Source organism: Bufo bufo, chromosome 2, assembly GCF_905171765.1.
Source record: "Bufo bufo chromosome 2, aBufBuf1.1, whole genome shotgun sequence".
NCBI lineage: Eukaryota > Metazoa > Chordata > Amphibia > Anura > Bufonidae > Bufo > Bufo bufo.
In genome coordinates this window covers 417,463,218-417,477,681 of record NC_053390.1, presented here as the reverse complement: position 1 = coordinate 417,477,681, position 14,464 = coordinate 417,463,218, and the positions used below count along the sequence as shown (strand labels likewise).

Sequence of the window (14,464 nt, the reverse complement as noted above, 5' to 3'; positions counted from 1 at the left end):
TGTATCATCAGAAAATTATATTGTACACATTAGAACCCATTCACAAGACTGTATGGTCGCCGGGCCCATGTTGCGGACCGCAAATTAACTTGAATGGGTCCGCGGTCCACAAGATACGGCAAAAGACATGTCCTATCTGTTCCGGTGCAGACGCATGGAAACACTCAGAAGCCCTTTCGTGGGCTTCCGGGTCCATGCCTCCACACCACAAAAGATACGACATGTCCTATCAGGGGCTCCTCACTGCTTACCAAGCACAGCAGTGTCCATTGGATAGTGGCTGTGCTTGGTATTGCAGCTCAGCCCCATTCCCATTGAATGAGACTGAGCTATGCTTAGGCCATATGCTTAGGCCACAGCCTCTTCATGCAGGTGATCGGCGGGGGTGCCTGGAGTTGGACCCCCGACGATCTAACATTGATGGCTTATCCTGAGGATAGGCTATCAATATGAAGATCTCAGAGAACCCCTTTAAATATTAAAATTTTGAAGCTAAAGCATCCGCAATAAACTGATATTTGTGTTTGATGCTGTAGCTCCCTTTAGCTTTGCTGTATGTCGATGCAAGATGAGTGGAATCAGTTCATTATTATTAGAGGGTGGGTTATTTATTAACAGCTGTTTTGTACTGCTGGAGGGCTAGATGGCTGGCTATCTCCCCTATCACACCTTTGTTCTTTGGGGGAGTAGATTATATTCTATGACTTCCTGCAGACTAAAAAAATCTATGACATTTTTCTGTCAATTAAATCCTGTTCATTTCAACTGCCATAAAGTGCACATACACTGTTGATATGTCTATATTGACAGTACTAAATGGAAATGTATGTCTCCAATATGGCCGTCCCTAAGGTAGTCTTTATGAATAAAAAAAATATTATAATTGCAATATTTCAAATTAAAGAAACACTCCATATATTTTTTTTTAAATATTACATATATTATTCATATATAACTCACCACCAGTATTCTAGCAGTCTAATTTGTTACAACCTAACCCAGTTGCATCCATTCATTTTGAACCTTCTCATTATGGGAACCTGGTCATGTGACCTCAAGTCTTACCACCAGCCCAGAGCTTGCTCTCATGTGTAAACAGCAGTGGTCAGTCTCCCAGCTGTCTCTCTGTGTGAGATACATGATGACATTATCCCCATTTAAATTGCTCCTGGCAGGTCTATTCTGCTGAAGATATAATGTCTCCTCAGACTAAGGGTGCATTCACACGACCGTATTTTTGGCTCCGCATCCGTTCCGCAACTTTGCGGAACGGGTGCGGACCCATTCATTTCAATGGGGCCGCAAAAGATGCGGACAGCACAAAATGTGCTGTCCGCATCCGTAGATCCGTTCCGCGGCCCCGCAAAAAAGATAGAGCATGTCCTATTCTTGTCCGCAATCGCGGACAAGAATAGGCATTTCTATCATAGGCGCGGCTATATTCACGCGGCCGGTATCCGTGTTTTGCGGATCCGCAATTTGCGGACCGCAAAACACATACGGTTGTGTGAATGTAGCCTAAAGGACCAGGGCTGCAGATATATAGTAGGTAAGTGTATACAGTGATTAGCTACAGTTATAGATGCAGTACCCAAGCAGAACAGGGTACGTGCAAACTGTTCTTGCTATTTAATGTATTATTACATTGTATAATACCAAGTATAGCTTTTGGATGGATGAGATGAGGTTAATTACCCCTGCAAGAAGTTAGGTGTAGATCCTGGGTCCTTCACTATCTCAGTCTAGAGTCTAGTTTGTTGTCTAGAGTTAGAGGAGGAAGGCGGAGCTGTGCTATGTACTCTACTCCTCACAGGACTGGACCAAAGTTACATAGAATCACCTGAGGATTATTTACTGAGGGAAAGACCTCACTATTTCTACAGTACCTCAGATAGTGATAAAGAAAAGGTGCAGAATCTGCATGGCTAAGCACTACAATATTTGCTGATCAAAACTACTGACTTTACTGCAGTAAGAGAGGGACATAGACCCTTCATATTTAGACACGACCTGGCCAGTCATATCTTATTCCTGTACCCCTCATTTGGAAATTACAGCCATCACTGCAAACATAATATTACCAGCCACAGATTCTGCAGAAAGAGACTCTGGGAAGATAGAGAGGAAAGAGTACTATAATTCCCTTCCTTACTCAAATCCATACATTACTATCTGGGAGATTTGCACTGTGAATTATTTGGAACTGTGTTTGATGCCATTGGATATACTACAATTCCCATTCTGCACTTTAGTAAAGAGTAACGTTTGTTTTCTACCTCTGGCCTGGTTACTGACTCAGGCACCATACGCTGGCCAGTGCACCCTACACCACCTGCCTTGCAATGGCACTAAACCTATAACGTCAAGGGCACCCCAACTACCATCAGGCAGGAGCCCCAACATAAGGGTGTGCCCCGATTGAAGAAAGGGTGCACCCTCCTTTCACTGCCCTGGCCCTATGGAGCATCAGTGTGAGGGTTGTTGTAATTGACTGTTACAGACAGAGCCACTACCACTTCCCATCCTCTGCTCCTCCTGGCCTTGCGGCATTTAAAACTCCCAGCTCACACTACCTGCCTGTCTATGCCATCTGTGTATGCTGACTCTCCAATGTAGTTCTATGAGATATAGCTTCACACTGTTTGTTTTTCCTGCCTCCTACATGTAAGAGCTGACAGGGGAGCAAAGAGAACAGACAGCTTGAAGCTGTATCACAGGAAAACACGGAGACCATGCAGTGTGAGGGGACGGCAGCTCTGTGTCATGGCTGCACTGTGCACTGTGGTGAGACTCCGCCTCCTCTGTCTTTACAAAGCCAGGCATGATGGGAAATGTAGAATTGATTAGGAAAACCATATCTACAGGGAGAAGGAATCAAGTGGGCGGACAACCCATAAATAGGACATTATATAAAACAGGTATACGCAAGGCAAACACAACAGTCTGTATCTTATTCTTTAATAAAGGCCTATTCTGAAATATATAGGCAAAAAAAAAAAAACTGGAGTGCTTCTTTAATACCAAACTCATTATTTATCACCTAATTGATGAAACTAAAATCACAACACATTCCCTTTTTAAAGTGGGTTCCAACAGGACTGTAAATATTCACTGTCTGTAAATATGTGCTGGGTCTCTAAACACCTAATTCTGCCATATTAATTTACTGTAGGAACCCAGACAATATCAGAATAAGAGGCAATTTGTAGGCCCAGGTTTAATGTATAAGGATGGTAAGTCCTATGCAATAGAGTCTAGTCTATCTGGATTAAAATGCAAAACAAAAGATTATGTTCTTTGAGCTATAGTAAAAGGCGTGTTAAATATGTTGCCATTGTATTAATCAAAGTTGTGTATTGCTGGTAAGTCTCCCAGTGGAGTGGTAGGCATGGCCTCTTTCTCTAGTACTGTTGTATATCACATTTATAGTAAAGACAAGAAAGTTAGAGACGACCTAGCCGGTAGGCTCACTAATATCAGTGTGTAAAAAGGATGCTATGGGGGCTCCTCAACATTAACAGTTGTATTATTAGAGGTACCAAACAGACTTAGTAATGTCTTTCATGAATGTCCGTGAAATATCACATAACAAGTATTTATTGTATTACATAGTAGCTCTGAGAAAGTTGTGCTATTGTGAAGTATTTTCACTCTCCCTATTATGTGGTCTTCTTATGTGGTTGTGAAAAGGCACTATTTTTAATTTAACATGCTTGAAAAATGATCACAGGTTATAATGTGAGAGTCGTGTTAACCTAATCCAAAAAATAGGGAACAGTTTACAAAAAAGAAATTGTATGACAAAGTGTAGGTCTGGCTCGATGTCAATGACACGACTTTGACATGTTCTTTAGAATATCCTGCTGGTCGTCATTGTGCAAGTAACCTATTGAGTGTGTTGTGTAATTCTTAATAATTGTGGATGGGACCAAACTTTCTGAATGTCTGTGTAAATGAAACAAAAGTGTAATTGTCACATTGGTCTAACTTAACACGTTTTGCCAGCTTTGGGACAACGCCACGTAGAGATCTAAGCCCCATTCTCTGTTCCTCATACCAGACCTTTTCCATTCCACTGACCTCTTTCCGTGCAGTCAGGTAAAATGGTGTATTAGCTTCTATCTGAGATGGTGGACGATGGTTATACATGTACTTATACAGTAGACAGTAGGGACACCGTCTGGGTCCTTTTGAATGCTCATGGTAAATCTGTCCGTAGCACATCTTATTAGGGTTTGCTTGTTTGTCTCTTTTAACGCTGTCTGTTCTAGCAAAAAAAGATTGATTATTTCCATCCGTCAGCAATTCGATGTCACCATACATTAGATCTGCATGCTCCTGCAAAGTCCTCATGTTTAGAAACTGACTATTGTATTTTACCACTGAAGACAGCAGTGGCACAGGCCCGTCATCACCTAAACACCCAATTCTCCACATTTCCTCTTCATCTGCTAGCGTGAAGTAGACAATATTGCGTGACCGGGAACCTGACATTCCGGCTTTGTTAAGCATTCTTAGTTTTTCCTTGAGTTTCTGTGAGGAGGAATTGAAGACACTGCTGGTGATAGAGAAGCCAGCTCCAGCATTCTTCAGAATGCGGTCTAAGCCTCTGCGTATTGCATGGAGAGATGTAGCCAAAAAATCAGATCCATCAGTTTTTTTCACAGTCACGTAAAAATCTTCCAGAAGCTCATTCAGCTTAACTGCGGGGACCTTAAACACAAAGCAAGAACAGATGCTGTACTGATCAAAGATGAGAATTTTTACAAAACTGATCATATTAAAACTTAAACAGAACACCAGAGTAGGGGTATCCACAAGGCAGCCTAAGCAGATGAGTATGGATCTGAACCCTGAAGATTACTGACACTTAATTAATCAAAAATACAATTATATTGGTTTGCTAGGACAAAGGGCAATATATGAATTAAGGACATAGAAAGCCGAGGGTGACTACAAGAATTGAAAACTCTTGCTCCACCCCAGTTAATTAGCTGAAAGTGAAGTAGTCATCAAAAACCACCTCTCTTTTGCAACCACTTTTCTGGTAGATTACAATCAAACAATATATGAGAAATATGAACAATATTGGTACAGACCATTTGTACTCTATATTTCACAGGACCCAAGTTTAGCTGCACATTATAGGATCTGCACTGGAATAAGTGTGGTATACCAGGAGTGGTATGGCCTTCCAGAACTATTCTAACCAGAGCCCTGGAGATAAAAAGGAAGGTAAACCTCTATATGGTAGTTTCTAACTGTCCTCAAATTAGGGGAACAAACTTCAGATATGGCCATCTGGACAACCAACATCTGCTAAAACCTTAGACCTGTAATGGCTAACCTCCGGCATGCCAGCTGTGGTAAGACTCCCAAGATCTACACTTGCTTGGCTGTTCTTAAAACTCCATAGAAATAAATGAAGCATGCTGGGAGTCGTAGTTTCACCACAGCTGGAGTGCTGGAGGTTAGCCATCACTGGTCTAGACCGTTAGCTATTATTAGCGGGGACAGACTATTTGAAGGGAATCTGTCGCCAATATTTGGCCTATATAAGTAATGCTACGATGCTGTTGTACAATGGAACTATAGGGGACCTGCGCACAACAGTACATAGTAAGGGCATCTGCCTCACTGTATGTACTGCATATGGCATATGCGCAGCACTGCTGGCTCCGTCACTGCAAGACTGCGGCACTCCTACAGTGACGAGGCCAGTGCAGTACATACAGTGGGGCCAATGCTCTTACTATGTACTGCTGTGCACAGACCCAGGCAGAAAGGCGACCTCAAAGGCAGAAGGGGAGGGCATTGGTGACATCGCAGGAAGTTAGGAGTGCACTGGTGAAGTACTGGGCTCTCTAAATAGGTGGGCATGAGCTCTTTGGAAGTTTGGAAATTTGCATATAGGCACAAACATCATTTTCTGGTGATAGCAAATGCACAAAAGAATACGAAAACGATGTTTTAAACCATATTTCAGTGCACAACAGCACCGTAGCATTGCCTATATAGGCCAAATATTGGTGACAGATTTCAGATTCCATACTATCACTGCTCTTACATTAAAGAATCCCTGTCTATGTGCCTCCAGATATAGCAGATGCCATCTTGTTATAGTTACAAATAAATATCCTGAGACAGATCTCTATATTGACCATTGACTAATTCATACATAGTACTTTGGTCACCCTCTCCCAGGATTTCTTGACCCTCCCCTCCCCTCATCCCTTAAATCACTTTGGTTATTAGTTTTTTTTATCAGTGGTCTTGTTGTTGGTGCAACCTGTCGATGTGTAAACTCACCTTGGTAAAGTCCATACAGTCTTTAAGTCCCCTGGTCATACACCAGTACCTCCAGACATTTAAAGCATACAGAGTAGCTTTGGTTGTGTTCGAGCTCACAGCGCTGATACAGAGATCTTTCAGGTCATCATGAAAATGAAAGATGGGGAACCTATTGAGTTTGGTTGAGTATGCTGCAAATAGTAAACAGACATCATGTATCATACACGTATAACAATAGTTATTCCATACATGTTTTTACCAGCTATAAAAACACACTTAAGCATATCACCAATATCCACAAAGTGAGTAGTACATATCAGAATAAGAACATTGTATAACAATACAGAGTCAAGAAGAATTTTTGTACATTTCCAAAATTATAAAATAACCTTACATACGTAATGCTGTTTTCCCATCTCATGAAGTGAACAGGGCTGTGCTATAGTACACCTGCAGGTAGGAAAACTGTAAAGGAGACACTGCATTAAACCACCCTGCACCCCTTAATTCTCAGGATATGCCATCACTTTAATTTAAAAATCTGTCTAAAGATACAGAAGGGATTTATTTGTACGTTTCCTAAGTCCTTACAGTGAAAAAGTTATAAATTATGTTAAATTTAATTTTTTTTGCTGGCTGGGAAATCTTACTGGATAACATAGTCTACTATGGTTTTCACTGACCCATACACTTAAATGGATGTGATAGGTCTGCAACATGGCCCAAAGTAGACAATGCTTCCATTTTTTGCCACTGACTCACGGTAAGTGCTAAAACAAGAGTGTGTAAATGAACACATTAAAATCAATTGATCTGTGTACTGTCCACAGACATGAAATACTGACATGTCAGTAAGGCCTAGTTCACAATACCACCACCTATTATATGGCAATAAAAAGTGAAAAGTCTCTGATAATAATAAAGAAAAATTATAAAAATAGACTTTTAGAGTTTTTGCTATAATTGATCTACATAAACTAAAAAATGTTATCTACAAATGTTAAATGCACTATTATTTGATATATTGCATGTATTTACCAGCAATACACAAGCTTTGCCAACTTCTATCTAGATAACCAATACTCCAGAACATTTAGGTGCGCCTGGTTTGTGACAAGCATCTTATTGCGAATAAGTTAAGCAGACTTAAAAGGCTATGTATACCTTTGGGGGCAGTTTCTTTTATTATTGCATTGTACTCATTTTGAGCTAAAAATAATGTTTTACATTGGCCTTTATTAAAAATATGGAGCCCTTTTTTCTGTACAGGGCTGAGATGCTCTAATAGTGGTATCTGAATTTTCTCTCTGCTCTGTCAGCCAGCTATCTGTACTCTCTGACATTATAAACACTCATTATAGCATAGTTCTTATCTTACTGATAAGAATGTGTCTTAAGTAAGTGTTTATGACCTCTTAGTAAATTATAGATAAGGTTTATTAGATGACCGGCATAAAATAGCTAAACAGTTAACGCTCCCAATTGAAAAATGCTTTTTAGCCCAAAAGTAGTAAAATGCAATCATAAAAAATTAGACTCTGAAGATGTACATAGCCTTTAAGGTCTTGTTAGATGGTAATTATCTCCAAATATCCCCATTGCCAGATTGTTAAGCAGAGGTGATAACTGCATTTAAATACAGCAATCATCTCCTCTGAATGGGGATGAATGATTGTTATTGAGATCACTCGTCCCCATAAAAAGTCATAGCACATCCCTGTTTACCTGTTTATTGGCTGATTAGCAGCTGTTTTACATAGGGCAAATTTCGAGAATAAGCACTTGTATGTACACTCATCCCCGATAATTGCCCTAATCCTCTATCATATTTGCATATTGTAGTCAGTATTCTGCATCAGTGTTTATATGCCAAAACTAGGAGTAGCCATAAAGAGAAAAAAAGTATTGTGGAAAGATCTGCACCTATTTTGTAATTTGGACCCACTCCTGCTTTTGTCTTACTGAACTATACACCACCATGTGAAAGGGCTATAGGTGCAGGGTTCCAACTTTGGGGCTTACATCTATATCAACAAAGTGGTCTTGTAACTGCACATAAGGGCTCTTTCACACTTGCGTTGTTGGGATCCGGCGTGCACTTACGTTGCCGGAGGTGCCCGCCGGATCCGTAACACCGCAAGTGAACTGAAAGCATTTGAAGACTGATCAGTCTTCAAAATGCGTTCAGTGTTACTATGGCAGCCAGGACGCTATTAAAGTCCTGGTTGCCATGGTAGTGGTGGGGAGCGGGGTAGCAGTGTGCTTGCCGCCCGTGCGGCTCCCGGGGCGCTCCGGGGTGGCGTCGGGGCACCCCATGCACATGGATCGCGTGATCCATGCGTGTGGGGCGCCCTGGCGTCGCTCTGGGGCACCCCGGGGGCCGCGCGGACAGTGGGTCTGCTGCTCCCCCGCTCCCCACTACACTTTACCATGGCAGACAGGACTTTAGCGTCCTGGCAGCCATGGTAACCATTCAGAAAAAGCTGAACGTCGGATCCGGTAATGCGCCGAAACGACGTTTAGCTTAAGGCCGGATCCGGATTAATGCCTTTCAATGGGCATTAATTCCGGATCCGTCCTTTCGGCAAGTGTTCAGGATTTTTGGCCGGAGCAAAAAGCGCAGCATGCTGCGGTATTTTCTCCGGCCAAAAAACGTTCCGGTCCTGAACTGAAGACATCCTGATGCATCCTGAACGGATTTCTCTCCATTCAGAATGCATTGGGATAATCCTGATCAGGATTTTTCCGGCATAGAGCCCTGACGACAGAACTCTATGCCGGAAAAGAACAACGCAAGTGTGAAAGAGCCCTTATAGCTATGGAAATATACTAATACCAGTATGATAGTACCTGTTTGTTTTGGGATGATGCAGGAAATCATAAACGAAAATGAAAGTGCAATAAAATAGTGCTAACACTGTCAATAGCAGTTTGTTATATGTTGGTCATCATCTTGAAGTAGTTCAGTTGTTAATTAGTTTTTCAGATATGTAACTCGTCTTTTTTACGCTTATTGTAGTTGTTTTATATTATGTGTGTACAACCCTTTTCATATGTAAAGCGCCATGGAATAAATAGTGTTTTAATAAATAATAATAATGGAACTTTCTGCTGTGAGAGAAGGATTCTTTCCCACTGGTAGTAGTGCTGCTCACATAACTGCTGCTACAATACAGAATACACAGGACAGCAATCATTTGAAAAAGTCTTCTGTTTATTGCCTCTGGAGACTCACTCAATAGCTGATCTGGGTCTGATAAAACTCAGGAACTCCTGCAGTTGCCCAGCATCAGTCATGAGCACTTACTTAAGTACACAAGCTCATTTCGCTCAGTAATAAACCATCTCTGCCTTCTCTATGAGGAGTGACATGATTTCTGTGTGGATGCAGGCTTAGGCTACTTTCACACTAGCGTTCGGGGTTCCGCTTGTGAGCTCCGTTTGAAGGCTCTCACAAGCGGCCACGAACGCATCCGTCCAGCCCCAATGCATTCTGAGTGGATGCGGATCCGCTCAGAATGCCTCAGTCTGGCTCCGCTTGGCCTCCGTTCTGCTCAGCAGGCGGACACCCAAACGCAGCTTGCAGCGTTCGGGTGTCCGCCTGGCCGTGCGGAGGCAAACGGATCCGTCCAGACTTACAATGTAAGTCAATGGGGACGGATCCATTTGAAGTTGACACAATATGGTGCAATTTTCAAACGGATCCGTCCCCCATTGACTTTCAATGCAAAGTCTGGACGGATCCGTCTGACTAACTTTCACACTTAGATTTTTTTGTGAAATATAATGCAGACGGATCCGTTCTGAACGGATCCCATCGTTTGCATTATAGGAGCGGATCCGTCTGTAGAGACACCAGACGGATCCGCTCCGAACGCAAGTGTGAAAGTAGCCTAAGCAAGGATGATCAGTAGCGTCAGAGTTACATACAGATCTACTGGATGCTCTAAGTCATCCAGCAATCGGCAAGAATTGAAAGCGAACCTGTCAGGTGTGTGTGGAGTAATCTGGACTATTACTACACTGCTCAAAAAAATAAAGGGAACACTTAAACAACACAATGTAACTCCAAGTCAATCACACTTCTGTGAAATCAAACTGTACACTTAGGATGCAACATTGAGTGACAATCAATTTCACATGCTGTTGTGCAAATGGGATAGACAACAGGTGGAAATTATAGGCAATTAGCAAGACACCCCCAATAAAGGAGTGGTTCTGCAGGTGGTGATCACAGACCACTTCTCAGTTTCTATGCTTCCTGGCTGATGTTTTGGTCACTTTTGAATGCTGGCGGTGCTTTCACTCTAGTGGTAGCATGAGACGGAGTCTACAACCCACACAAGTGGCTCAGGTAGTGCAGCTTATCTAGGATGGCACAAAAATGCGAGCTGTGGCAAGAAGGTTTGCTGTGTCTGTCAGCGTAGTGTCCAGAGCATGGAGGCGCTACCAGGAGACAGGCCAGTACATCAGGAGACGTGGAGGAGGCCGTAGGAGGGCAACAACCCAGAAGCAGGACCGCTACCTCCGCCTTTGTGCAAGGAGGAACAGGAGGAGCACTGCCAGAGCCCTGCAAAATGACCTCCAGCAGGCCACAAATGTGCATGTGTCTGCTCAAACGGTCAGAAACAGACTCCATGAGGGTGATATGAGGGCCCGACGTCCACAGGTGGGGGTTGTGCTTACAGCCCAACACCGTGCAGGACGTTTGGCATTTGCCAGAGAACACCAAGATTGGCAAATTCACCACTGGCGCCCTGTGCTCTTCACAGATGAAAGCAGGTTCACACTGAGCACATGTGACAGACGTGACAGAGTCTGGAGATGCCGTGGAGAACGTTCTGCTGTCTGCAACATTCTCCAGCATGACCGGTTTGGCATTGGGTCATTAATGGTGTGGGGTGGCATTTCTTTGGAGGGCCGCACAGCCCTCCATGTGCTCGCCAGAGGTAGCCTGACTGCCATTAGGTACCGAGATGAGATCCTCAGACCCCTTGTGAGACCATATGCTGGTGCGGTTGGCCCTGGGTTCCTCCTAATGCAAGACAATGTTAGACCTCATGTGGCTGGAGTGTGTCAGCAGTTCCTGCAAGACAAAGGCATTGATGCTATGGACTGGCCCGCCCGTTCCCCAGACCTGAATCCAATTGAGCACATCTGGGACATCATGTCTCGCTCTATCCACCAATGTCACGTTGCACCACAGACTGTCCAGGAGTTGGCAGATGCTTTAGTCCAGGTCTGGGAGGAGATCCCTCAGGAGACCGTCCGCCACCTCATCAGGAGCATGCACAGGCGTTGTAGGGAGGTCATACAGGCACGTGGAGGCCACACACACTACTGAGCCTCATTTTGACTTGTTTTAAGGACATTACATCAAAGTTGGATCAGCCTGTAGTGTGTTTTTCCACTTTAATTTTGAGTGTGACTCCAAATCCAGACCTCCATGGGATGAAAAATTTGATTTCCATTATTTTTTTTTTGTGTGATTTTGTTGTCAGCACATTCAACTATGTAAAGAACAAAGTATTTCAGAAGAATATTTAATTAATTCAGATCTAGGATGTGTTATTTTTGTGTTCCCTTTATTTTTTTGAGCAGTATATATCACATAGGAGTCCCGTCATGATTTACTCTGCTTTTTACTAAGAAATTGCAGGATAACAGGCCGAACTGGATGGACAGATGTCTTTTTTCGGCCTTATAAACTATGTTACTATGTTACTAAATCCAGCTCCAAATCATATAAATCTATATATCAGACAGGGCAACAAAAATCACCTGACTGATTTGCTTAAGGGCTCGTTCACACTTCAGTGTTTGGTCAGTGATTTCCATCAGCGATGTATTAGCCAAAACCAGGTGCGGGTCAACAGTGGTGTAGCGTGGGTTGCCAGCACCCGAGGCAAGCCATGTATTGCGCCCCCCAACCTGTAGACACGCCCCTTTTTACAAAAAATTTGGGATGTTTAAATTAGGGAGCTGTGTACCAAATGGTTTGAACAGGAAATATGATTTGGTCCTTCAATATCGATAGAATGTCTTTAATATATAGGATCCCTTTTGGATCGCTATTTTTTCAGGTTTTGGTTAACATATGATGGGAATTACTTAATTGTTTTTGACCCACCCCATTGGGATCTATTTTTATTTCTGTATGTCAAGATGAGGGACCAATATGTGGAGGTCCAAAACGTGTAGACTGTACTTGTAGTAAATAAAGATAATTTTTTATAGGAAGCTGGATCTCACTACTTCTTTATAATAGGCCATTATATATCCTAATAATGAGGGGGCCATTATATATTATAATAATACTGGGGGGGGTCATTATATATAATAATTATACAGAGGGGTCATTATATATATGTAATAATAAAACAGAGGGGGCAATTATATATCCTAATATTACAGGTGGGCCATTATATATAATAATTATATAGGGGGACAATTATATATTATAATTATACAGAGGGCCCATTATTAATGTAATGTATATTTATAATGCATAATGGCCCCTCTGTATAATATATAATGGACCCCTGTATAATTATTATATATAATGGCCCCTCTGTATAATATATAATGGCCCCTCTGTATAATATATAATAGTCCCCCTGTATAATTATAATATATAATGGCCGCTCTTTATATAATATATTGGCCCCTCTGTATAATATGTAATGGCCCCCATTCTTTTCCCCACCTCCATAGTGCCCCCAGTATGGCCCTTAGTACTTACATAAAAAAAAAAATAATAATACTCACCTCTCTTCATCGTCTCTTGTGGCCTTCGCTCGGGCATCCCGGCGCGAAGGCCACAAGAGACGATGAAGAGAGGTGAGTATTATTATTTTTTTTTTTATGTAAGTACTAAGGGCCATACTGGGGGCACCATGCCCTCCTGCGCCGCGTCATCACATCATCTCGCGAGACCCGGCGCTGGAGGTCACAGTGATGTAATCGCAATCTCCTGCGCTATTCTACTGCTTCATAGGCTTCAGGCCTGGCCTGAAGCCCATGAGGCAGAACGTAGGGGATGGGAGCCTTAGGCTTCCATCACCCTCATTATACTGCCTGCTGCCTGGCGCCCCTACAATTTGGTGCCCGGGGCAACGCCCCCCCCCCCCGCGCTACGCCACTGCAGGTCAAAACCACAGCACAGGTGCAGATCTTCCCATTATACCTTATCTCTGTGTAGGTTCTGCTTCTGGTTTTGGGTCACAAATCACTAACCAAACACTGAAGTGTAAATGAGGCCTAAAACATGTTATGTCAGGTGGCCATAATGCAAATGTAGGGAGAAGAAGGTTCTGTATGTAGATGTAGATAGCACTAACAGCAATAATAATGCTAAAAATTATTCCAAATCTATAACCTGTAAAAAGCATTAAAGTTTGGAATAAGTAATGAGTATAATTGAGGTGCAGATAAAAGAAAAGTTAGTCAAAAGAGACTGCTCTATTCTTATACATATTATCAGTCGTCAGCCGAAAAAAGCTTTAAGCGCCATCAAAGTTAACTTGCCACTTGTTTTACAAGCTAAAGTTACTAATGAGATGAATAATTATTTATGCAAGCATTTTTAATGCTCATGGGAGCTAGATATTTCAAATATTAATCAGTTTCTTGGCAATTCACACAGTGGCATACAGATGAAATACATCAGTGAGCACAGTCTTTCCACATCAATATACTGTATCTATTTGTCAATTTAAACCAAGGTTGTTAATAACAGATGGCAAATATTTTAAGAAAATTAGAGCAGATCTATCAGCTTTCCTATGTTGAGCTATCTGAGGGGAGCACAATATACAGGAAGGGTGATGTGTTTAAGGATATATGATTTTCTAGAATTGGATGCTTTAAAAAAGTCCTGCAATGCCATCCATTCTCACGGAGTGATCCTGTCTCCCCTACCCACACAGAGTGAAACATGGTGTATAAAGGGAAATCTGTCAATCACTGGGTAGACAGGAGAAGCCCGTTTTGACAGCAATTACACTTAATTACGCATGAAATCCTTGGTAACTATATACAGTACAGACCAAAAGTTTGGACACACCTTCTCATTCAAAGAGTTTTCTTTATTTTCATGACTATGAAGACATCAAAACTATGAATTAACACATGTGGAATTATATACATAACAAACAAATGTGAAACAACTGAT

The 14,464-nt window shown here is 42.2% G+C and overlaps 1 protein-coding gene across 1 annotated transcript in view; it reads right to left on the bottom strand.

The window, feature by feature from the left end:
* Positions 1–1,524: 1,524 nt before the first annotated feature.
* The window catches only part of KIAA1958 (KIAA1958 ortholog), a 195,200-nt gene continuing 182,260 nt past the window's right edge, over positions 1,525–14,464 (bottom strand). Inside the window, exons 3-4 of the mRNA XM_040417319.1 lie at positions 6,310–6,482; positions 1,525–4,713 (exon numbers count right to left, since the gene is read on the bottom strand). Coding sequence (XP_040273253.1) covers positions 3,910–4,713; positions 6,310–6,482 — 977 coding nt within the window. The 3' untranslated portion in view covers positions 1,525–3,909. The remainder of the gene's footprint in view (positions 4,714–6,309; positions 6,483–14,464) is intronic.